Source organism: Artibeus jamaicensis, unplaced genomic scaffold (genome assembly GCF_021234435.1).
Source record: "Artibeus jamaicensis isolate MK-2021 breed Jamaican fruit bat unplaced genomic scaffold, CSHL_Jam_final contig_391, whole genome shotgun sequence".
In the NCBI taxonomy this organism is placed as follows: domain Eukaryota; kingdom Metazoa; phylum Chordata; class Mammalia; order Chiroptera; family Phyllostomidae; genus Artibeus; species Artibeus jamaicensis.
In genome coordinates, this window is record NW_026521814.1 from 14,820,787 (window position 1) to 14,844,476 (window position 23,690).

General features: G+C 45.4%; 1 protein-coding gene across 1 annotated transcript in view; it reads right to left on the bottom strand.

Moving 5' to 3' along the window:
• The window catches only part of PDE11A (phosphodiesterase 11A), a 312,626-nt gene that overhangs the window by 82,311 nt on the left and 206,625 nt on the right, over window positions 1-23,690 (bottom strand). The window contains exons 11-12 of the mRNA XM_037130066.2: window positions 3,065-3,211; window positions 2,696-2,803 (exon numbers count right to left, since the gene is read on the bottom strand). Of these exons, the coding sequence (XP_036985961.2) occupies window positions 2,696-2,803; window positions 3,065-3,211 (255 nt within the window). The remainder of the gene's footprint in view (window positions 1-2,695; window positions 2,804-3,064; window positions 3,212-23,690) is intronic.

A 23,690-nucleotide genomic window follows, 5' to 3' on the forward strand; every position in this document is an offset into this window, starting at 1 on the left:
CGCACATGCGCCATGCTTTCCTAGCTTTGGCTGAATCCAGCGGTTGGTGTACTGTGATTTGTTTGTTTCTTTGTTTGTTTTCAGATTAACAGAGATTTTGGGCTTTATCTCAACACATGGAAATAGAATATTATATAATCAGTGTGTACATAGAGTCAATTATGAGAACAAAATAGTGAAAGACCCTGTCTTCAGGAGTGACCTTTCATGGGAAGATCGTTTTTCCATTCGCTGAGGTTAAAATTGATGAATGAATTAAATTCAATTTTCCTTCACTGATAGAGTAATATTTGTTAACTCTGTAATTATTTTCTTAGTTAAAAAATTCTGATTAGCTAGATTGTCCACGGTCCAGTTAGAGAAGGGATTGCTTGCGTTAGGAGGAAACGAAGTCGGTATTTTCAACCTATTGTAACCCTTAGCCAAGTTCAGCAAAATTTAATGAGCAGAAAATAATATTTTTTCCAGATGTGGCTACTCAGTTTAATGTGAAGGAGAAAAAAATAACATTGACCAATATATTTTTCCAAAGTCATATTTTCATTTCCCAATTCCCCTTCCCCACCCCCACTCCCACCCTGGGCAAGAGAACTTGCATAGAAAATTGTCCTCTTCTTGTGCTTGCATTAATACAAAAACAAAACCCAAATCTTCTCCAACAGTGATACTCCTCAAGCTTGCTGAGTAGACTTGGAAAGGTAACGATACCCTTGGAATATTCTGGCAGCGTGCGTTCCCCCACTGTGGTGACAGAGCTTGAGAGTTCTGCTTTCTTCAATTTCTTGAAAAGGATCAAGATGGTCTGCCCATTTTATAGGAACATTTACTTGGGCAACTGGGCATGCATTTCCTTTAACTCCTGAGTGCCCACCCCGATCTTGCCACTCTTGTGAGCTGCCCCTATCCCGACCACTTTAAGGCTCGCTATAAAAGTCTGTTTCTGACTTGGACATCTCTAACTCACCGTGCCATGGCTGTTCCTTTCCCTTCACTGAAAAAGCATTTTGGCAGTTCACTATAAATCCATAGGTTCTCCAAAATAATAGGTTAATACTTTCTTTATTGAATGTCCTCCGTACAAGAGACACATGAACTTGGCACACAGAAAGTTACTCCTTATCTATTGCGATCTGATATGAAAGTGGTTGGTTATTTATGTATTTATTTTGAGCAACACTGGCACTTGAGCAATTAAAGCGCATAGCTCAAAGCATCTTTCATCAGCACTTGACTGCTCTCACGGTGTGTGTTATAGGACAGGGCCAGTCCAGTCTTTTCAGGGTAGTCTGCTTGTTCCTTAAGCAGTTAAAGATCCAAAAACAAGTCTTTGAGCACAGAAGTGAAGACATTTTGGTCCAATCTTCTTGTACTGTATGCACATTTGAGTTCAAGTCAATCCAAACACATTTCTCGCAACTCTACGTACATGATAGAATGCAAGGTGCTGATGAGGCTCTCAATAAATAAATGTGGAGCCAATAAGTGAAAGTTATTGAAAGAACAATAAATTATTCGTCCAGCTTCAAGAAGCCTATTCTACTATAGGAGAATAAGAGACTGTAACTTAAAATACATGGCAGAAAGAAAGGCATGTTGCATCAGACATCGTTCAGAGAAGAAAATAATTACTGATGGGGAGAAAAAGGAGAAGTTCATGGAAGAAATGGTTTTACAGCAATGCCGTAAAGGATGAGTACAATTTTAATAGGCAGAGAACATGGCAGAGGATTTCTTGAAGAAGAAAGAGAATAATCTTCTATTTGGAGCAAAGGAAAACGTATGTCATTTGGCATTCCATATTTTGCATTTAAATTTTAATCTGGGTGCAGAGATGTAAGATATTTAGGTTTATGTTATGTGAATCCAACACTTGTGTTCTATTTTTCTTTTGTATAGAAAATATGTTTACATATACATACACACGTATATGTATACACATGCATGATATATAACTGTGAGGCTAAAGAAATCAATAAATTTAAGCCAGGAAATATTTATTAGATGATAGCTTTATAGTCTAAGTGGAAAATCAAGCCAAAACAAGCCTTACTTCTTGCCAGCAAATGGACAAGAGTAGAGAATTTTGTTTCAATCTTTGCCACAAACATTTGCTTTTAGATTAAATTCCAAGGCTTACCTCTGGCAAGCTGCTCTAAGTGATCTCCATTAAAAAAAAAAAAAGACCACCCTAGGTTACAGCCCCTGGAGCAGAGACTGTAAGCCTGGTGCCCTCTTACACCCTGAGAACATTCAGTGCTACTCTTTTCTCCCTTTGGCGTCCCTTGGCACACCGGGCACTCTCCCAGGGACCATCCCCTCAGGGTTTCCAGGTCCCCATGGGTACTGTTTCCACACGCCTGCCCCCACTCTGGCTTTCCACCAGCCAGTCTTATCTAGTGATCTCTTGTTCGGTTACTCTGCCCCACACGCTCGGTAAACAGATCACTTTGAAAAGTCAAGCAGTTTCTTTTACACATATACAGTTTTCCAAGAAAAAAAAAAAACATTGAAAAGAGACTCAAGTACAGTAGTCATTCCAAAACCACACCCGCTTCAAAATGTCAGCGGTGCTACCGCTGTGAAGCCCAGACGTTGTCCTGGAAACACGTGCGCCCCTAACCCAGGTAGGAGGTCCCGGTGCAAAATGCACCCCACAAGTGACAGCGAACCGTTCACCCGCACCGAACACACTCACAGTTAACAGCGCGAACATCAGCTGGCACACGTTGAAGGCGTGTCTCCAGTTGTGGTACAGGACCATTCGGTAGTTTTTCCTCACTGTTAAAAGCCACCGGCACAGTGTCTGCAACGGGAAGGAAAAGGCCGCGTCAGGCTGTTGTGTGCGTGTCCAGTGAGCCACTACCGACACAAGGACTCGTGTCAGGGGGGTCCTCGCGATGCAACGCCCCTCACGAACACCTCCTAGGGTTGTCACGGCAATGCCATGAAGTGTGCGGGTAAAGTATTACTGTCTCTAGACCGTGTTCGGGAAACCTGAGGCTGGAAGTGGCTACTATGTTTTCCTGAGTGCGCTCCTGGAATCACCCAAGACAGAAGGTCTTACCTCGTAATCAATTTTAAATTTCTGTACCATCCCCAGCTCTATGAACATCCGAAGGGCAGCTGTGATCATGGCATCGACGTCCAGAGAAAAGTCATCGAAATGGATGTCATCGATGGCAAGTTCCGACACCAAGGGGATGTTGGCTGCCTACACAGGCAAAAGACCCAAGTCAGGCCAAGTTCACCTGCTTTTCCAAACCCCTCATCTTGCCCTCCTCTCCTGCTTATCAGACGTGCCACATAAATCAGAGCTGACCCTCACTTACACTCCAGCACAGCTACATTCTGAGCTGGAAATGTCTTTTGTTTCTGAACTGCAGGTGCCCCAAGCAAAGGAAGGGGAGAGGGGAAAGCTAATCTGAAGCAAAAATATACACACTGGAACTCGTCTGCAGAATTTAGAACACAAAGCTGCGTAGTTTACTGAAACCACAGCCATACAACAGACGAGTATTCTGACGCATACCACAGAGCACTAAATGCAAGCAACATCTGGGAAGCCCACAGCTGTGAATTCTAATTGCTGCTATTCAGGAGAAAGACATGGGAATCTACCACTTTGCCTCGTTTCTTCTGTTCTCATATCCTGTAGCTGTGCACATGCTCTTTGTCACACACGTTTTGTATATTCACAAGGAGAGAAAGATCTTTGTGCATCTCTGTTGCAAAATGTGTTTTCTTAGTAAAACAGATATTTGTGGGGTTAGCTTAAGCATGTGCTTCACTGAAGGAACATACTGCAATATTGTTTAGCTTCATTCTCTTTATGCCATTTGATAACTTTAACCTAATTACAATTCTGGTGATACATAAAGTCATCCCTTCATCTGCACGAGGAATTTGTTCCAGGACCACAGCAGATACCCACATTCATGGATGCTCAAGTCTCATATAAATGGCATAGTATTTTCATATAACCTACATACATCTTCCTGTATATTTTAAAGCATGTCTAGATTACTTATAATACGTAATAAAATGTAAATACTTGTTATATCGGACTGTGGAAGGAATAACTACAAGAAAAAAGTCTGTACATGTTAAGTACAGAGTCAACTGTGGTAGACCTCACTAGGTAGTACATATTAGCAGCAATGTAACATTTTCGTTCCAATATTTTCCATCTGCCCCTGGTTTAATTCTCACGTGTGAAACCCCTGGATATGGAGCCATATGCAGTGTTTTCAAGACATTCATGTTAGCTAGCTATCAATTTCAAAACATTCATGTTAGCTAACTGTCCCACACAAACTTAAAGTCAAAAAAAATCTTTGGGAATAATTTTTTGGGGCTGATTTCATTGGGTTTACCATATCCTTTGGGCCAATCTTGGTAAGAGAATCATTTCCGTTTTCAGATTATCAGGGACCAACCTGTTTTCATGGTCCTAGTCTACTCCTGGGCATGAATTACCCAGGGAGTAACTAACACCCAGGGCTACTTTGGCTGAGCAAGGAAGTCCAACTCGAACGACTCTAAGCATCCAGAAACCACATAATCAACCTTTTCTTCCCATCTCCTCCTTCCGCCACAGGAGTTTACCTTTCTAGGTTAAAATCCAAACAGGACATGAAAGTACAATGAACAAATACATAAATTACAAGAAAAGTCGCATTCTGCAGATTAGTTACTTTCATTCGAAAATTAATCAGCTTATCCTTCAGGAAATCATTGTAATATATTAACATGTTTGTTGTAGAATCTAACTCCTTGTAATGAAAAAGGTAAGGCCTGTGAAACAGTCTTTTTGTGAGTGTCCTTACTCTAAGTTCCTGGCCTTATGCTAAACACCTTACTAACTTGTTTTTGCACTTTAAAAATATTTTAAATCAAAGTTATACATACACATAATTTTAAGAGTAAATGAGGTCTGAAAGTCTAGACACACACACAGATTCATGGTACCCCATTTTTTCTTACCTAGAAGGTGCATTTCTTTTTTGTATTCAACAAAGATGCTTGTGATTTTATTTTTTTATTTTGTTTGAAGTATTTTTATCAACTTCCTGACATTGCAAAGGAAGATTAAGCTGTCTTACCTTTTGTCTGTCAACCTGTGACCTTGTATATTAACCCTTATCACTCCCCAGTGCACAGAGTGGGGCAAAAGCAGGTTTACAGTCGTGCATATACAAAACACAGAGTAATAATACTGCATTACTGTAGTATTATTTTCTACACTAATAGCTGCAAACCTACTTTTGCTCCACCCCATAATAATGTAATAATTTTGTTTAGAGAAATATTCAGGGTTACAGTATCCCCCGACTATGTAAAAGATATTCGTCGCTAAGTCATTAATTTAATATGGTTATTTCCCTTTCCTTGACAGCATTTTGTATTTTGCAGAGTTAACAATTATCTTTTTAAATGTGTGTTTAGTGTTCTATGTACTTATCACTAATTCAACCCCTATATTTTCCACCAATTAACTAAGTCTCATCTGGAAAAAAATTTTAATAGCATCCTAATTTTGTTTCAGGGACGCACTATCGACTTCTCTGATGATGTTACTGATAATGCTACTTGACAATTTCTTCTCCCTAATTCAGAGCTTCTGTGATCGGGAGCAGCAGGCTTCTATGTCTGATTCCCAGCTTTCACCCCAGGGTGTTCCTTCACCATATTTCTAGGTGCCCTCGTCCCTCTATTATTGCTGTATCACATCTTTCTCTTTTCCTGCTTTTTCTCTTCCTCATGGTGAGACATATCCCCCAACAGCTTCCCAACAGAAAGCATGTGACACGAAAATTTGCACGTCTGAATTGTTTTCCTATTATGGTCACGTTTGATTGATAATTTGTCTAGGTACAGATTTCTAGGTTGGAAAGAATCACATTAGAATTTGAAAGACATTCCTCTTTAGCTTCAGTTAATTTTGAGAAGTCAGAGCTACTCAGAATCCTAATCCTTAGAAATGACTCCCTTTCCTGGACCATTTTTGCAGGATCTTCTTTTTGGCTTCCAGATGTCTGAAATGTTATGAAAATGTGTCTAGATTCCAGATGTGAGTTTATTTTCACCTATGATCCTAGGTACTTTTGAACACTTTTTTTTTCCCCTGAAAAATCAAGTCCTTTAATTCTAGTAAAAAATTTAAAATACTCTTTCTGATAAAATCGAAGAAATGTTTCCCTTCTTTTTTTCTGGAATTCCTTTTATTTGATCTTTGGCCTGGCTTTATTTTTTCTTTTTCCTTCTATATTTCATTTCTTTTTCTTTTTACTCTATTTCCTAGGAAATAGTCTACCTCTTTATCATTGATATTTAATACCATAGCTTTCATTTCTAACGGCTCTTCTTTACTTGTCTGGATATTTCTTTTTAATTTTTTAAAAATAGCATCCAAATTTTGTTTCATGGATCAATACCATCTTTTATCTCTCTGAGGGTGTTAGTGATAACTCTGACTGACATTTTCTTCCCCCTTCATAATTTACTGCACTCTCTTCACGTTGTTTTAGTCACTTTTTAAAAAATTGTGGTAAAAACCAGAACACAAACTTATCTTCTTAACCACGCGCGAGTGCCCGCGGGTTGGTGTGGCTCACTGAGCGCTGGCTGCGCACGGCTAGAACCTGGCCCCTGCGTGACTGGGAGAACCCAAGTCCCGCGAGCAGCTCCTCCTTCCCCACCCCCCCACCCCCCCCCCCCCACCCCCGACCCGCCCCCGGACCGGGCGACAGCCAACCTTGCACTCTCCTGCTTCTGTGGCTCTGACTAATCTAGGTGCCCACGTGACTGCAATCGCGGGGATTTGACTCTCGGATTTGGTTTATTTCACTCAGCGCAGCGCCTTCAAGGTTCACCCGTGTTGTGCCACGGGACAGTATGTTCTTCTCTTGGAAGGCTGAGTAACATTCCGTTGTTTGCATAGACTACATTTCTGTATCCGACCATCTGGTGATGGTGTAGTCCCTTTTTAAATCAGCTTACCCTTTAATAAATCATTTTTAAGATAACAGAGGCTTCAGGGTATTAGAGGTTTTCCCTGGCCATGTGGTGACCTTTGGTTTCCTGCTTCTGTTTAAAAGTGGGGCTCTAAAAGCTCCTGCTAGAGCTTCTGGGGGCTTCTCCGTGGAGGAATCTGATTAACTGTTCCTCTGGGGGAAGCCACCAAATATTGACATCTTTGGGTCTTTGTTCTCTAGCTTTTCCGATTCCCCAGAGAAGAATCTTCTGGCTGGAGCTGGTGGGGAAGAGGAGTGGAGGGGCGCAGCAGCACTGGTCTACAACTCTTCGTCCCACCCCCGCACCCCACCCTGCAGCCCTGCACCAGCGTCCCCTAACCCAAAGACCTGCTGTTACGCCCTCTTCAGAGGGTGAGCCCCTGGGTTTATGGAGTGGCAAGCGGGACAAAGGATCCGGAGAGCTAACTGCTTCTTAGGTTCTCCTGTTTTCCTGTTTATAGCCCCACCTTTACCCCCACTCCCACTGGGACTTAATTAGCCACTTCCTGAGCTATGCAGGGGCAGGGGTGTGGGATATCATCTGTTTGCCTCTCATCTTTTCCCATTGCTAGCTTATGTTGGCTTCCTTGGTTTTGCAAAGTTACTTACTATTTGTCCATTAAATTACTTAATGTTTCTGCATTTCTTTGTCTTTGAGAGTTTTTGCCTTAAAAATATCTCTTTATTGTCGTTTTAATATGGTTGGTTAAGGAACAAGTAAAATGAGTGTGTTTATCATCTGTGCCTAAAAATCATGGAAATGATCTTTCTTAAATGCCTTAAAATGACCGTAGAGGAGAACTCAGAGGTGAGGCAGCCTTGGGGCCTCAGACCCTGTGTTTCCCTGGGCACAGGCTTGGCTGCCTGGACCTAGGGCCTGCCACTGGGTCACTCCTGACCTCACGGGCTAGGCTGCCGGTGATCCCAGAGGCAGGTGTCAGGCCTTCTTCCCTCAGGGAAGCTCCAGAATGACTTTCTATTTTCATCCCGTGTTTCAGGGCGTTGCACATGCACTTAGGATGAGCTGTTTTAACTTGTTGAAATTCAAACTCAAATACAATCGGAAAACCATTTCCCAAGAGGGAAAAAGCCCTGCCCCCAAAGAACACGAGTGCTTCTGGTCTCAGAGGAGTCTGGCCGAGGAGGCGGAGCTCTCTGAGGCCCGGGAGCAGGCTCCGCGGTGCAGACTGCGTGCTTCGGCTCCCCAGGTGGCCCCTGCCGTGTGCGTTATTGATAGTGTATCCCCTGGTGCCATTATAAATCCTCTACCCTTCACAGGCACTAAATTCACTTAATTATCTTAAAAATTAAAGAATATAGGCCTTTTTCATTATGAAATGTTAATGGAAAGGAAATAAGAACATTAGGTTGAAAAATGTAGGGTGACCTCTGGTTCACTGAGACCCATCCCTAGCCACCTTGTGTTTTCCCCCCTAATCGGTTGATGGATCCACAGTTAAATCACAGAGGCCTATACATCACCCTGAGCCCAGTCGTAAACCTTTGCTGGCACTTGTAGATGCAGAGAAAGTCCCAAGTTTCAGGAAGGAACATTTTCAGCTATTTTGAGGTGTAGGCAGGGTTTGCATCCACATTTCTAAATTCAAGAGCAGCTTCTGGAGAAAATCATGAAGAATAAAGAGGAGTGTGTATTCTGAGGACCTGCACATGGAAGTCTAGTCTGTGAAAGATTTGGGAAGAGACTTCTGTTGCCAACTTCCCTCGTTAGGGACACAGAAGCTCCCTATCTCTTCTGGTAAGTAGAGAATGGGACTGTGTCTTCCACACCTATAATTACTCCAGCCATAGGATATTAACAAAACAAGTCAAAGTCAATTTCGTCAAGTGCCAGTCTTCAACTTTTAAATATTTATAAGGTACCATATCCCTAAATCAAAGAGGAGTACTACAATCCAAAATAACTACTGAATTAATAGCCAGGAAATAACATTTGGATAAAAGAAGCATTTACTTTACTGCAGCAATAAATGAAAACGCAGAATTACGAGTCTGGGAGCTAATTTGAATAATGTTCAAGCAGTGGGACTCCAGCTGGCTGGGAGCACCTGATATCCTTTGACCGTTCCTCTTCTTTGTTTGGGTCTTCACAGTTAAGTGGTTATCAAAGGGAGTCATAAAACTGCCTCCTCTAAAATTGAAAAGGTAGTTTTCCAAAGAGGCTGTAAAATGTTAAAGTACAATCCTGGAACCTTTGACACATGAATATTACATTTTGTGATGCTCAGAACATGGAAAGAAACAACAAAGTGGGCGGTGGTCCGGCCCCAGCAATTCACAGGAGAACTGACAGTGCCCACCCAGCCCACCCATCGCCACTCCAGTCAAAGGAGGAAGTGGGGACTGGAGGGTTCTCGGGTCAATGCAGATGGGAGACTGGAAAGGAAGGTTCTATGTTTCGCCGGCATTGTTGCAGCACTTACTGCATATTAACTCATTTGCTCTTCCCTGGGACCCTAAGAAGTAGGGACTATTTTCAGTCCTATGTTACAGCTTGGGGAACTGAAACATGACAGGTAACTTGTTCCAATCCATACAGGTGTGATTGGCAGAAGCGAGTTTGAACCTGGGGAGTCTGGTTTTAGACGCTGGCTCCTAACTACTACACTGCTTCTAAAGGTGGGCCCTGGCCAAGCCCAGAGGTTCTCCATTCCTGCGTAATGCAGCCTTTCTCGGGTGCACCTTGGACACTGCTCGAGATTCGGATCCAAATGACTAGCCTCTAAATCCATTTAGATAATGAGCAGCCTGGATGCATTGGAGGGGACAACATTTTGGTCTTTACTTTGAAGAATCCATTTGGGAAAATCTCTAAACTCAAAACTGACCATAGAACAATCTGCTGGGCTGTCAGCAGACAGAGAAGGTGCCGGCCCAAGGTGTCTGCGGGCCACACCAGCCCGCACCAAACCCGAGAAGCTCCCAAGGGCTCTGAAGCCACCTGGAGCCACGTGTAGCAGTGATGCCAAGATCCGCATCATGTTCCTGGGGCCAGGCATACAAGGATCAGATGATTAAACTCTGCTCCTCATGGGCTAAATTTATATACAGAAACAGTTGTGAATTAGGAGTGAATATAAATGCCCAAGAATTGCCAAGAAATATTTTTAAAAGGAGAATAATAAGGTCCTACCCTCTCATATTAAAATATATAATAAGCATAATATATGTGGATATGTTAAAACACAGACTTTGTCCCTTTAACTCATTCCATACCATACTATTTTTGTTATGTCACTTCCCCTTTAAATGCCTTGAGCTCAGTGTGGCCTGCTGAGAAATGTATTACTTTTATTCTCATCTGTCCCTCTATGGCTTCAAATCATGCTGCCCTGACCCCCCTGTCTCTACCCGTTCCCCAATCCACAGGCCCACCCATTGGGTTTGAATGTTTTCTTTCACTGTGCCAACAGAAATTCAAACTGCATCTTCTTTACAACTTCATTCCTGCTCATTCATTCCAATCTTCTCCTACAGTCCCTTCCTCTCTCTGTAGCCGTATGAATCCCGTACTATTTAGAGTCACTTATCCTCCGGCAGGGGTGTCCAACCTTCCGGTATCTCTGGGTCTCTGCGCCACACTGGAAGAGGAGTTGTCTTGGGCCATGCATTAAATACATCGTGACACGTAACCTCAAAACAATCTCGTCCTGTTTTAAGTGAATTTACAATTTTGGGTTGGGCCGCACTCACAGCCGTCCTGGGCTGCGCACCGCTGTGGGCCACAGGCCGGACACCCCCACAGTGTTTTGGAGCTGCCCATTAGAGCGGAAATTAGGTCCCTGAATCACGCATGCCAGCTGGCCCCAATGTCTTTAGGTGCAATTTGGGGGTAGGGATCCATAGCTTTCTTCTGAATCTTGTGTAGTTTAACATGGGTTCCGCAGCTGGACAAAACCCCTAGGTGATCCTTTCGTACACTCAGGTTGGAGAAGGACTTCCCTATGGGCTGTTTGCTCCTGGGGTCTGCACTCATGAATGTCTAAGTTTCACCTAAATAGTAGCAAAGCTTCCCATTACATGGCTACACAAGAGACAGGGCATTTTGTCTGTTTGTCTTGTTTATGTGCATAAAAGCAAGGAAGATTAGTAGTCAATAATCACTATGTTTAAAAAGAAAGAAGCCTGGCTGTTGTGGCTCAGTGGATTGAGTGCTGGTCTGTGGACCAAAAGGTTGCTGGTTCAATTCCCACTCAGGACACACGCCTGGGTTGTGGTCTAGGCTCCCAGTTGTGGGCATGTGAGAGGCAACCTATCAATGTTTCTCTCTCTCTCTTTTTCCCTTTTTTCTCCACTCTCTAAAAATAAAATGAAGTATTTTTTTAAAAGAGAGAAAAAGTTAAAAGATGATAAACTTCTAGGTAAAACATGCCCCCCTTCTTACTGACCTTTCATTCTCAATTATTGCTTAATTAACTTTGGTATTCTAGGTTTGAGTAGATCTATTGCTGTGGATCTCTTAATAGGAAAATAAAACTTCAACAACCTCTTTACATGCGATTTTCAGAAATTTCACCAGAAGTTAAAAAATCCTATGGCCTTTCTTTTACTTCTGTTTGAACGATCTGAGTGAGGCAGTCCTACCTAAAAGGGTCTCCTGGCAGTCTCGGGACCCGCCTCCGGTATCGTCCACACAGCAACCGCAGCCTCGTGGGAGAGCGTGGCTCCCCTGTATTTTCTTCTCGTGGTGAGAACCCACAGAAAAGGGGGCCTCACAGTGACTGTCCCCTTTGAAACAGAGACCCTTCCCCTGCGTGGCTTTCTTTATAAACCTGGCTCTTCGGTGTTGCTAACATGCCCTCACTGCTGATATTTATCAATGAAACCGTTCTCCTTAGCAGCAATGAAAATTTGAATCCGCCTTTCAACAAAAAGAGGTCATTTTAAAATTGTCTTCCCCACCACAGTATGTAACATTTAAAATTAAATTAAAAACAATTCCGTATAAGATTTTTAAAAAAGGTATCAAGTGTTCTTCTTAGATACATATATATGTGTGTATATATATATATATATATCACATGTCAGTTGATGCAATATTTGCTTATATAGCTCTATGTTTTCTGTAGTTTATGAAAGAAGACTGTTTAAAAGTGAGATTACAAGATTGATCCATCGTGCACTGTGCACATCACAATGATCCGAAAGGCGGCGTACAATGTGAAAGAGAATCAGCACCAAGAGACGACATGTGCAGAAACTTCCATTGAAACTCGGTGCTCTTCATCACCTCTCGGCCTTTTGGCTTAAGGTCAGGGGTAAAGTAGCTGTGTATTAAGCCTGTGGCTCCTCTGTGAGTGGGCACTCTGAAGGGATTTTTCTTTTAAAAAATGTTTCTCTTATAAAATTTACTTCTTTCTTATTAAAGTTAAGTCAATGTGGTACATTACAGTGTTATTTTGTTCCTGCTGGTGATAGTGGTATGTACACAATTGGCTTTTTTTCCGAGAATGTTTATTGTGGGTTTCAAAGATCCCTGCAAAAACAGAGAGTAAAACAAAGTGAAAACAGGCCAGAAAGGAAAATCAAAGGGACACCCAGCGCAGGAATGTGAAACTAGATCAAGAGTGAGGGGACCGGGCAAAGTGCAGTCCGGAGCGCCAACCAGCGGTGGGAGTGCCGACTTCCCAGAACCACTACCGGGAGGGTGTGATGTGTTAGATGCTTTACGGTGCCCATAAGATTGGAAAAAAGCAGAGGCTAAGGACATTCCTAGAGACACAGCTTATACTATGTCTGGGTCTAGAGCAAAACATTGCTTCTGTTTTTCAGGAAAACTTTCCAAAGCCGTGATTCTCAAAATGTGAACCTCAGGTCAGTGAAATCATAGCAAACCTTAGAGCTTGTTAGAAATGCAGATTCGGAATAAAAAACTCTGTGCTTAGCAAGCCTTCCAGGCAATTCTGATGGCCACTGAAGTTTGAGAACCATTGCTCCAAACATTACCCCCCCCCAGCAACCATAGCAGTGAATTACTAGAAGCCGGACTGGCTTTGCATGGTGTGCAAATTTGAGGGACGGGAGGCGGAGGATAAAGGGTTCTCCGAGGAAGTGAAAAACCACTGACTGATGCGGGTCAGCTGTGCAGTTCTTTTGATCTTTTTGTGTGTGGAAATTTTCATAATAAAATGTTGGGAAAAAATAATTCACTGCCAACAGGTGGTGAAACATCCAACTAATAATACTGCCTTCCTAGAAGAAGGTTTTGATTTATTAAGAATTTACAGTGATGTCACTAAAAGCATGGTGTAAATTCCTTTAGTAATTGTTTTCTCTTAAAGATATGTACTAAGTTAAACGTGCCGTTGCCTAGAGCATTCTTCATAACAGATAGGCTCTGAGTCTAATCCCACCTCGAGTGCCTATTTGCTGAGTGGCCATGGGCAAGAGACAAAGTAAGGCTTGGACTGAATGTTCTCCAGGGGCGTCCGACCTGGGGAATCCCACAGGCCCCCAGGACGCAGCCCAGGATGGCTGTGGATGTGCCCAACACAAAACTGGAAATTCATTCAAAATGTCATGAGATTTCTTTTTCCTGTGATTATTTGTCACACTGTATTTAATGTGTGGCTCAAGACAACCCTCCTTCTTCCAGTGTGGCCCAGAGACACTACAACGTTGGACACCCCTGTCTTAGACAATAATAAAATGGCTGCACGGTTGTTATGAGGATTAAGTGAAGCAATACACATGCAGAGTCTAGCACAGTGCTTGGAAATAGGAAACACTGAATGATAATGACTGGTACAATTACGGTTGTTGTTACTACACTCGTTAGTGTATACTGATGTCCGTCTCAAACGGACATCACTGTCCCAGTCTGTCCCATGACTGGGACATGGGAGATTTCAGTGACTAGACCCTGAGGAATCACCTCCACCTGCTCCCTTAGGAGATGTCTGCGTTTAATTGTATTCAATTCAACACACAGGTACTGCCCCCCCTAACTCCCTGCTGTAGTAGGCGCTGCACTGTGCTGTGGCTGCGTTGATGAAGTCGGTGTGGTTTCCGTGTTCCCGGTCTGCAGGGGAACAGAAGTAAACAGGCCTCATGGAGCAGTGTGGTCGGCGCTGTGAGGGGAGACACGGGCTCTGCAGGAAGCCCTGGGAGAGTCTGATGAAACACCTCCAGCTTCGTGTCCCTGCTTCAAGTCTAAATCATCATTAAACATCCTTTATAAAGTATATTTAGAATGATTTGAAATGTTAAAAATACATGATTGAAAGTTTCTCAAGATCATAGAGCTTATACTGAAACCTAAGGAAAGATATTGACTCCATTCCTAAGATACCGTGGTCTACTCAAGGAAAAAGAAATGGAATGATTAGTAAAAAAAGACACATAAAGTTCAGATGCAGTGAGAGAAGGGAGCGTATCAGAGGCCAAGAAACACATTGAAGGAGGGCCGTCTGACATGAGCCCTGAAGGATGAATGCTACCCACTGGGAGGGTGAGGGATCACACACTCTTCTGAGCAAGGGAAAGAGCGTGGGCAGAGTGGAGTTCCAGTCTCACCCGAAGATGGAAAGTACCATGTGACACAGACCTGCAGGGCTCCACAACTGACCGAAATCCTCCTTGATTCAGGACTTGCCCCAATAGGCCTTTAGAGCCTGTGACACATCAGTGCAGGCTCTGAATGTGGTGCAGCGTGGTGGCCCCATGAGGTCCTCGTGAACTTCCCATGGTGTCCTTCTTCCCAGGCCTCAGCAGTGGGAGCGTGGTGGGTAGTTGCAGGCAGCCAAGGTTGTGTCCGTTGCATTAGAGTTTAAGGTTCAGAGGTGTGAGGTAGGGATACCCTGGAAGGACAGTGCTGTCCTTCCAGCCCGGTCTTCCTAGCCCGGAGAATTGCTGCCTTCTGTCCCAGTGCTGCCAGGACCCACGTCTCTTTGGTACACTGCTGCTCAGGCTCACATACTAGGGTGGATCTGAATAGCTTCCTGCCCCCTCAACCTCAAGTTGCTGCACTGTGGGCTTTGCTCGAGTCCTTGCTGCCCCTGTCTGCTGCAGCCTCACCTGAGAGAGAGAAGGCGTGGTCACCCATGCTCCTTCCATGGTGCCTGGTGGCTTGAAGGGTACACAGAGGGGACTCTGTGACTATGTGATCAATGAGGGTAAACCGTACTCTCACTGGCAGTTTATCTAGGTACCTAGATAAGTCCACTTGAAGAATACTGAAATAGGAGTAGGAATGAAACAATATTACAAAAGATATTTATAGAAGGTAACCTAGGTCATCATTTAGAAAATAATGTGGAATCTATAATGGACAATATAGATTTAATCACATTGTTTCCATTGAAAAGGAAAAAACTTTAAATGCCAGCTTCTTGTAACTTAAATACCATCTTCTCCAACCAACAACCACTCTGTATTAGATTGAGAATAATTTAAGCATCTTAGCAAACAAATAAAATAGCTTCACCCAGTACCCAACTTTTCTGCTAGTAGCCTTGTCACACTGCAGTTTTTCTAAACGTTTGGATTTAATGGGCAGGCTTAGATGTTTATTTGACTAATAGAAACTTGCAAAAGACTGATGGAAATTCCCAGCTCTTGGTGGGAATAGTACGAAGGAAAAAATACAACTTGATATGCAAACATGATTTTCACATGGATTGAATGAATGGATGCGCCAGGTTGGGGGAAAGATCCACAAATCCAAGCGAGCCTCTTTCCTGCCTGCCTAAGACACAACCATGAGAGCTTCATCCATATAGAGCAGAAAAGTCTCTCTATCAAAATGAAAATACCATTGATGCAATGGGGTAGAAGAATAGGCTCATGAAGCAGGGCAGAAAATGAGAATAATTCCCTAAGGAATGAGACAACAATCTGACAATGGTTTCAACAACTAGACGGGAAAAGATGAAAAGAGAAGGTGAGAGAATTTTTGTACCAGCAAGAGGTGAGGCTAGGACCTCAGTCCCTGGTAAGGGGTCGGGGTGTGAAAACCAGTGAGTTGGTCCTACAATTGATTCACGAAAGATACAGACTAAGGAACATGATCCTCCCTTGTTTCTGTAGTGTGAAATTACAGGTTTATGAAGGAACTGCCACTAATGGGAATTCACAGGGACAAGCAGACACTAACACTGGGCCCAGACACCTAGGGCACAGGGGACAGCAAGGGGCATGGAGCCCAGAGGCCCGGGAAGCAGTAGAAAAGGCTGGTGTTGGGAGATTAAAGGAAGCTTGAAGCTCAGCCTGCCCTCTTTGTGGTTGGGTAAACATCCACCTGACCCTGCCCTGTGTATGCTGGGCTGACAGGTGCCAGCACTGTTACAAGGTCCACATTCCACCAGAGGTGCGGGGCGAAGCCGAGCAGGGATTGAGACTGGCTAATGGCAACAGGGGTCCCCTGAGGGTGAAGGGGATGGCGCGGGCCACCGGCCAGGATGTGGTTTGGTTTGGGCTTTCAGTCACGTCACTGGCCTGGTCCCGTGCTCTCTCTCCTTTTGCTCCGTACCTCGAGCCCCAGCTTTTCGTCCTGCTCATTGGGGTTAGGAGCTCGATCTGTCAGCATGGACAGATGTGGCTGGCCACCCAGCCATCACTTTCCGGAGAGCTCGTGAGAGGACATATTTCAACATTCATGTATTCCGCAGAAACTATTTTCCAACCTGTCTGCAGGGAGAAAAATAGACTCTGCTCTGCACACGCTTTCCATGGCTTCTCTCTGCAGCAAGGTAAATAAGAATAAGAATGTATATACTATTACTGATAGACTCAGTAAATATTTATATTGGTTTATGCCATAAAAGCATATGAAGCATTATTAAGAAGTCTCTGTTCCTAGGGCTGAATGCAGCAATCCCCTTCAGTGAAGAAATGATCATCGGGCAGGCGGCGGGCTGCCGGCCACCTCCTGTCACAGGTCCCTGTCTGGAACCGCACCTGGACTTGCTCTCAGATGAACGCAGGCGGTCCTGAAAACACTCACACACACATACACACACCTGTGCACACGATGTCGCAAGCACACACACACACAACTTTATTTTCTGACTTTAATCGGGTATCTGATCAGTCCTTTCTGACTTGCCGTCCTATCAGATTGTCGACAACCCTGACAAACACGTACCCTGACTCTGCTGCTGGTTGTGTAGGTTAGTATTTGACTTCATCTGAATGTGCTGAATGGAAAAAATATTTTGGAAATAGAATTGCACATTTGGAAACCCCCATACAAGGGTTAGTGAAAACTCACCTTGTTAATTATTCATAAACTTGAGCGCATTAGTAATCTCTATTTACACAGTTAAGAACTCAACCATGCTTACACAGACTGGCCATTCTTGTTGACGCTTAGGAGACTACCCGTGAGAAGGGTTTCCCATGCGGTACCTTTACGGGGATGTGTGATGGGCCAAGCAGCACACAAAGCCCTTTTTTATCCTCCCCTGAGGATGTGCTCGTTGATACTGGAGAATAGGGGCAGGAAGGAGGGAGAGAGGGAGGGGAACATTGATGTTGCTTCTTGTACACGCCCCTACTGGGGACAGAACCTGCAAGTGTCCTGATGGCAAATCAAACGCAGGACCCTCTGGTCCAACCAACCGAGCCACACCAGCACTTGAAAGCATCTCCTTTAATCCTCCAACAACCCAATGGGTAATGTTCCATTATTAGTATCAATTTAGCCCCCCGAGCACAGAGGAGGAAAGTGAGGTTAGGGACATAAGTAACTTGCGCAAGGCAGTACAACTAGAAAACTGCCGAACCTGCCTCCTGCGCCTTATGTCCGTAACCCCCTTCCTATGCTGCCTTCACCAACGTCCGCAAGTTCTCTTAGACTCCCTGTGGCTCTGCCGCGGCGGTAGTGGTCCCAGATGTTCTTGTCCCTGTAGTATTTGTTCATTTACTCACTAATCTTTGTAAGCCTGTCTCTCCTCATTTACAAGTTCCGTAAGGAAAGGATAAAGGTCCTCCAAAGTCAGCAATTATTATAGCCCGACACTTCTTCTTGCACAGCTAGAACTCAATACATGCGGGTGGTGGTATGCTCAGTGCATAATGCCCAGAGCAGACAGGTGTGCCTTCGACTCTGAGTTTTGCCACTTACTAGAGCTGTGCGTTTGGGGGTCTATTTCCTCTTCTGAAAAAATGTATATAACAATAACTATTCATTGTAGCCATTAAAAATGTTAAGTGACCTAAAATACTTAGCACAGGGCCAGGCTGGTAGTAGGCCCTCAATACACTACAACAGCATATTAGTTGGCTAGAGCCGCCATAACAAAGTCCCAGCAGAAATTTACTTTCTCACAGTTCTGGGGGCTGGAAGACCAAGACCAAGATGCTGGCACGTTTGCTTTTGCCTGGGCCTCTCTCCTTGGCTTGCAGATGGCGGCCAACTTGGGGTGTCCTCACATGGCCTTTCCTCTACCTGCGGGCAACCCTGGGGCTTCTTCCTCTTCTTGTAAGGACAGCAGTCATTTGGGATCAGGGCCCCACTCTGATGATCTCATTGAGCCGTCGCCACTGCCTTCAAGGCCCCATCTCTCTATAGGCACGTTCTAGGGTGCAGGAGCTGGGTGTCATCACTGAACGTTGTAGGGACACAATAGCATCCCTTACATCATGGCAGGCTAATTGAATACTAAACTTCCAGGAATTCAAAACAAACGATTTATGTCAGACTCAAGAACGGTGGTTCTCTTCAAAAGTACTCTGGTTATAATTCTAGTCCTTCCTCTGCCTTGTTCCTTGGAGAAAGCAATCCAAGGAATGCAATCTAGAGAAGGTGTTCTTTCCCCAGCAAACGGTACCATATTTACTTTTGGAAAGAAATATTCCGTGTTGCTATACCCAAGATACACTGGAAGAAAACATGATTCCTCAAGCGCAGGTTAAACACCGCAGAACATAAGGACTGGCCAGGGGGACGGGGGTGTGCCGTGAACTTGTGGAAAAGAAACCAGCTCCCTATTCTGCCAAGGACGGGGGTCCCCTTGTGAAGAAGCACTGGGAACCGACTCATTCTGCAGCCCGATACCTTGTGCAGCGAGCCCTTACCATCCCCCGTTCTGTCACTGTACTCCCTCATGCAGAAGATGACCGCAGGGCTGTGCTGTTGAGAAAAGGCCCAGGGAGGGTTTCTCAGTGCCAGAGAGCCCCGGGTGCCGACCTCGGCTGGCCTCCCTCCCCAGTGCCTACCCCCGGGCAGCCTCTCACATTCCTTCTCCCAGTGGGCTTTGTCCTTCCCTGTCCACGGCACTCACCATGGTCTGCTCTTTGTTACAGTTACTGTGTAGTCATCCTTTCACTCATCCATCCAACAGGCACTTAGTGAGGGCATCCTACGTGCAGCTACTTCGCCGAGTGCTGCGTAGGCATCGGTTTATCCTACTAGACAGGGACTCCCCGAAGGACCAGACAAGACAGAGCAGAAACTGTCTGCTTCATTTCTGTGCCGCCCAGAGGCCCGGCCACTTGGCAGGCTCTCAGCGAATGTTAGCTAAATTCAATGGACACGTGTGAAAGCATACTTTCTCTCAGACTAATTTCCGTAGGAAGAAAGGGGTGGTTAGGAAGGTAAGAGGAAGCAGTATCTTGAGGTTTGAAGAAAAGCTCCACTTCCAGTGGGCAGTGGAAGAAATAGAGGTTTCAACTCTCAACCTCATTCTGGAGGGAGAGAGGGGCCCCCGGGGGCCTCCGGAGGGCGAGGCAGGGCCCGCACCAGGCAGAGTTGGGGGCCAACCGCATCACAGTCCACTGCCAGGGAGCTCACAGCCACTGCCCTTTTCCTCCTCTGCTGCTTCTGCATTTGTGGATAGCGTGTTTCTGAACTCACACCCCTTCTACATAAACAGCAAAGTGATTGAATGATGTAAGGAGTCGTTCAGTAAAGCCACGTGTCATAGTTTTTACTTCTCCTTGGGACTAGGGGGCGGATAGAAGAATCAAAGCTAAGACAGAGGCTGACTCCAGACACCAGAAGTAAAACTTAAGTTTTAAATAATGGTACTTTGCTGCCTTCATTATTTTCTGTTAAAACTTCATAATCCGCAATCACTTCGGATCATGGACTGTTAGCCCCACATAAGAGTTCAGTGTGCGGATGCTGCTCTCCTGGCTTCAGCTGGGAAGGAAAGGACGGGAGAGCAGGGCGTATGCAAAGCGTGTGAGTCTTACAAGGGGAGGTGCTGGGAACACAGGGAATGAGGGGCAAGGGGGGGACGGGGTCACCAAGTGCTCGCTGAGCACCTACTAGACACTTCCAACTATGCAAGCATCAGACAAGACCACACGGTGCAGAAGTGCCTCCAGAATCAATCTCACCTACTTTAGGAAGGCCAAGATGTAGTAGCTCACTCAGATTCTTTCAAGAGGAATGAAAAGAAAGGGAACAGGCATTTTCCGAGTGGCCGCCCCCCGCGGCTAGTTTCTCAGCGAATACCGCTGTGAGGCCCAGCAAAGTTAACCAACTTGCTGGTGCCGAGCTTGACTAAGTTAAGAAAATAGGAGAGGTCTAAAGGGAGAGGGGAGAGGGGTGGCAGTAGGGGTTTGGTCAGCTCTGTAACTATCACCCAGGAGTCAGGAAGGGATTACCCAGCACGCCTGTGCTCGAAACTCCAGTCGGAAACGAGAGAAGGTGTGGTGCACAGGGGGCCTAAAACTGCGCCAGCAGAGGCTGGCTGGGACGGCTCGTGCCTTTCGGTATCTGCATCATTAAATAAACAAGGTCGGGCGACCTGGTGTCCAGACCATCCCGGGGTGTTCCTTCCTCTCCCCCTGCCCAGTGGTGAAACCAAGCAAGCCGGGAATAGCTGGGCCAGAGCTTTAAACATTTCTAAGACCAAAGTGGGACTGCAGCTCAGGCAACAGAGAGAGACGGGGACCTCAAAAGGCTAGAAATAAAAAAAGACCAAGATATTAGAGGAGGGGAAGAAAAGCGTGAGAGGAACGGCTCTGAGTGAGAGGCAGGAGGAGGAGAAAGCCGTCCCTGGGAGTCCGTCCCCGATGCGCTGGGCAGGGGGAGAGGGCCGAGGAGTGGGCCCGCTGCGAGCGTCCCCTGCTTCCTTTGACTCCGTCACATTAGGTAGAGCAGCAGGAACTTGAGGTGTGTTGGAACTGTCTTCGAATTCCCCTCTGCACATTCACAGGGCAGACTGAGGCTGGAGGACAAAGAACGTCTCCCCTCTTCTGAGTCCCAGCAGGGCCACGGGGCAGCAGGGACAGGGGCCGTGGGTTCAGATCACCTCGCTCAGTCACTGTCTTATCAGATGGTTTGCCTTATTGGGCCTCTTTATGGGGATAAATTCTGAAAGGAATGCTTTTCTGTTTAGTGACTGTGATGAATGGCATTATCATTCCTGGTTATTCACTCCCTTCCACAGGAGGAGACCCTACATGACCTCGCACTGCCGCGTGCCCTGCGCTGCCCGCAGGGGGTGATACTTCCCTGCCTGTTTACTTCAGGCTTGTCTGTGACTTGCTTTGGCAAGTCACTCATGTGAAACATGAGTGGAGTTGACTGAATCCCATACCACCCCACCCACACACATGCAAAATATCTCTAAGACACATCATGGAGTTTTGCCAGCTCTGCCACTTGAATCCTGGAATGAAGCAGACCTGTGGGAGCAGCCACAGAGCCAAGGTGACCTGTAGCTGACATAGTCCGAGAGCCAGAGCAAACCTGCCCTCGACACACCTGGTGAGAGGTGCATTAATGGTCCTTCCCTGGCACATTCTCCTCACTTCACTTTGCCCTCCTGGCTTTTTTAGGTCAAGTGCTCATACTAAAGGATAACTATTCCTCTTCATGAATACTTTTCCTTTTTACCCCAAACCATGGGAGACTTTGTACGTCACAGAAAAGTCACAGCATGAAGAGAGAGAGAGAAACTGGCATACTGAGAAAGAAAAAGAGACTGAGTGTACCTCAGGTCTTTGGGTGACTTAGCTGCCTCGGGTATGAAAACACAATGTCCAGAACTACCACAGGGCATATTTAGGGCCTGCTACCTCTACAACGGGCTCTTAGCACCCCTAGGCAAAAGCACCAAGTTCCACCTTAAGTCGGTTGTTTTGATAATCAGTTTTGTTCCAGAATCATCTGAGTAGCGTATATCTGCATATTCCCAGGCCCTGTCCTGAGATGCTAGTGAGACGGCAGGTTGGGAAACTGCCACTAGTCCCTTGCACTGGCAGGATTTCAGGGCCTTGAGAGTGCCAGGGAAACCCAGGCTCTGCCAGGGTTCTGGTCAGGAGCTGGTGTTGGACGCTGGCCTCTCTGGGCCAGAAGACAGCATTGGCTGTAGCTGGGGAGCTCTAGGAATCTGCGGGCGCTCAGCCCCTGCGGTCCTCCTCTGAAGGGGAGCAGCCGCAGCACGAGTGGGTGTGCCTGTTCTCCTAGGCCTCTCCTCTCCCTCTCACCTGCTGTTAGGTGGGCTGAGCCCTCCTCCACCCTGAGAAACACGAATGGCATCAGCCTTTGCAGCCAGTTGAAGGAACCAGGAAGGCAAGAGGGCTTTTCCTGAAGTTTCCGTAGAGGTTGGCAGCCTGCCTGTTGGTTCAGAGCTTGCCCATGGGGCCTCTGCTCCTTCCATGCTCCTCGGACTGCTGCCCCTGGGGTCTCCAGGAGGTGGGCCTGGGCCCCAGTGAACACAGGAAAAGAGCCATGCACAGAAAGGGCCCGGCAGCCGGAGACGAACAGGGCTGCTGGAGGAGACGAGACAACTCACACATCACCCTCATCACCCTCACAGCTAAGGATTACAGCAGAAAAATGGGATTAAAAACATGACTTTCTTTAAAAAATTCACTAGGTACATTGCCAAAGTAGTAAGGTGGAAGGTCCAGTGGAAGAAATATATCAAAGCACAAATAAAAATACGAAATTTGGGAATCTAGTGGGAAAATACAAAATAATTGGAGGATAAATCCAGGAGGAAAATGAGCAAACACCAGAAACTCCAGAAGGGGCAAAAGAAACCTACTGAGGAAAGGAAACAATAAAACAACCAAAACAGGCCATTTTCCTAAATTACAGAAAGACCAGAGTCTATAGAAATGATTTTTAAAAAATTGTCTTTCATGTGGGTGTATTTTGATAAAATTCCTGAAATCTAAAGTAGAAGGGAAAAAAATCTACAAAATGCCAAACAGAAACAATGAGTAACTTAAAAATGGAAAAGAATCAGACTGGTATTGGACTCCTCAGTGCAACCTGAAATGCAAAAAGATGGACATCTGCGCACGTGTGAGGCTGTGCCCAGCAAAGATGGGCTTCCCCTGCCGGCGAGAGCGACAGACGTTTGTGGCTCAGGAAGGACTCAGAGCTTTGAGCCAAACAAGTGGGCCTGAGGCAGAGACTCCAGGGGGGGAAAGATGAAGAGGAGAGGAAAAAGTGGCGAGCAACGGTACTTGCAATATAGAGAGCTAAATCTAAATGGGACATAGTAAAAGACGGACTGAGATGATCTAATATATGTGTCAAATAAGGTTTACTGAAATAAGGTAGATATTGACTGCCAGAAGAAATCTAATATCCATCTGGAAGAAACTGTGACAAGCAAAACCAAGGGTGGGGGCAGATATGAGGTAGGCAGGCCCAGGAAAGGAGAGAGAAGGGAAGGAAAACATCTGTGATCCCAGCTGATGGGAGGTGGGAGTAGGAATGTTCTGGAGGCTTGGTAAGGTAAGGTGCTG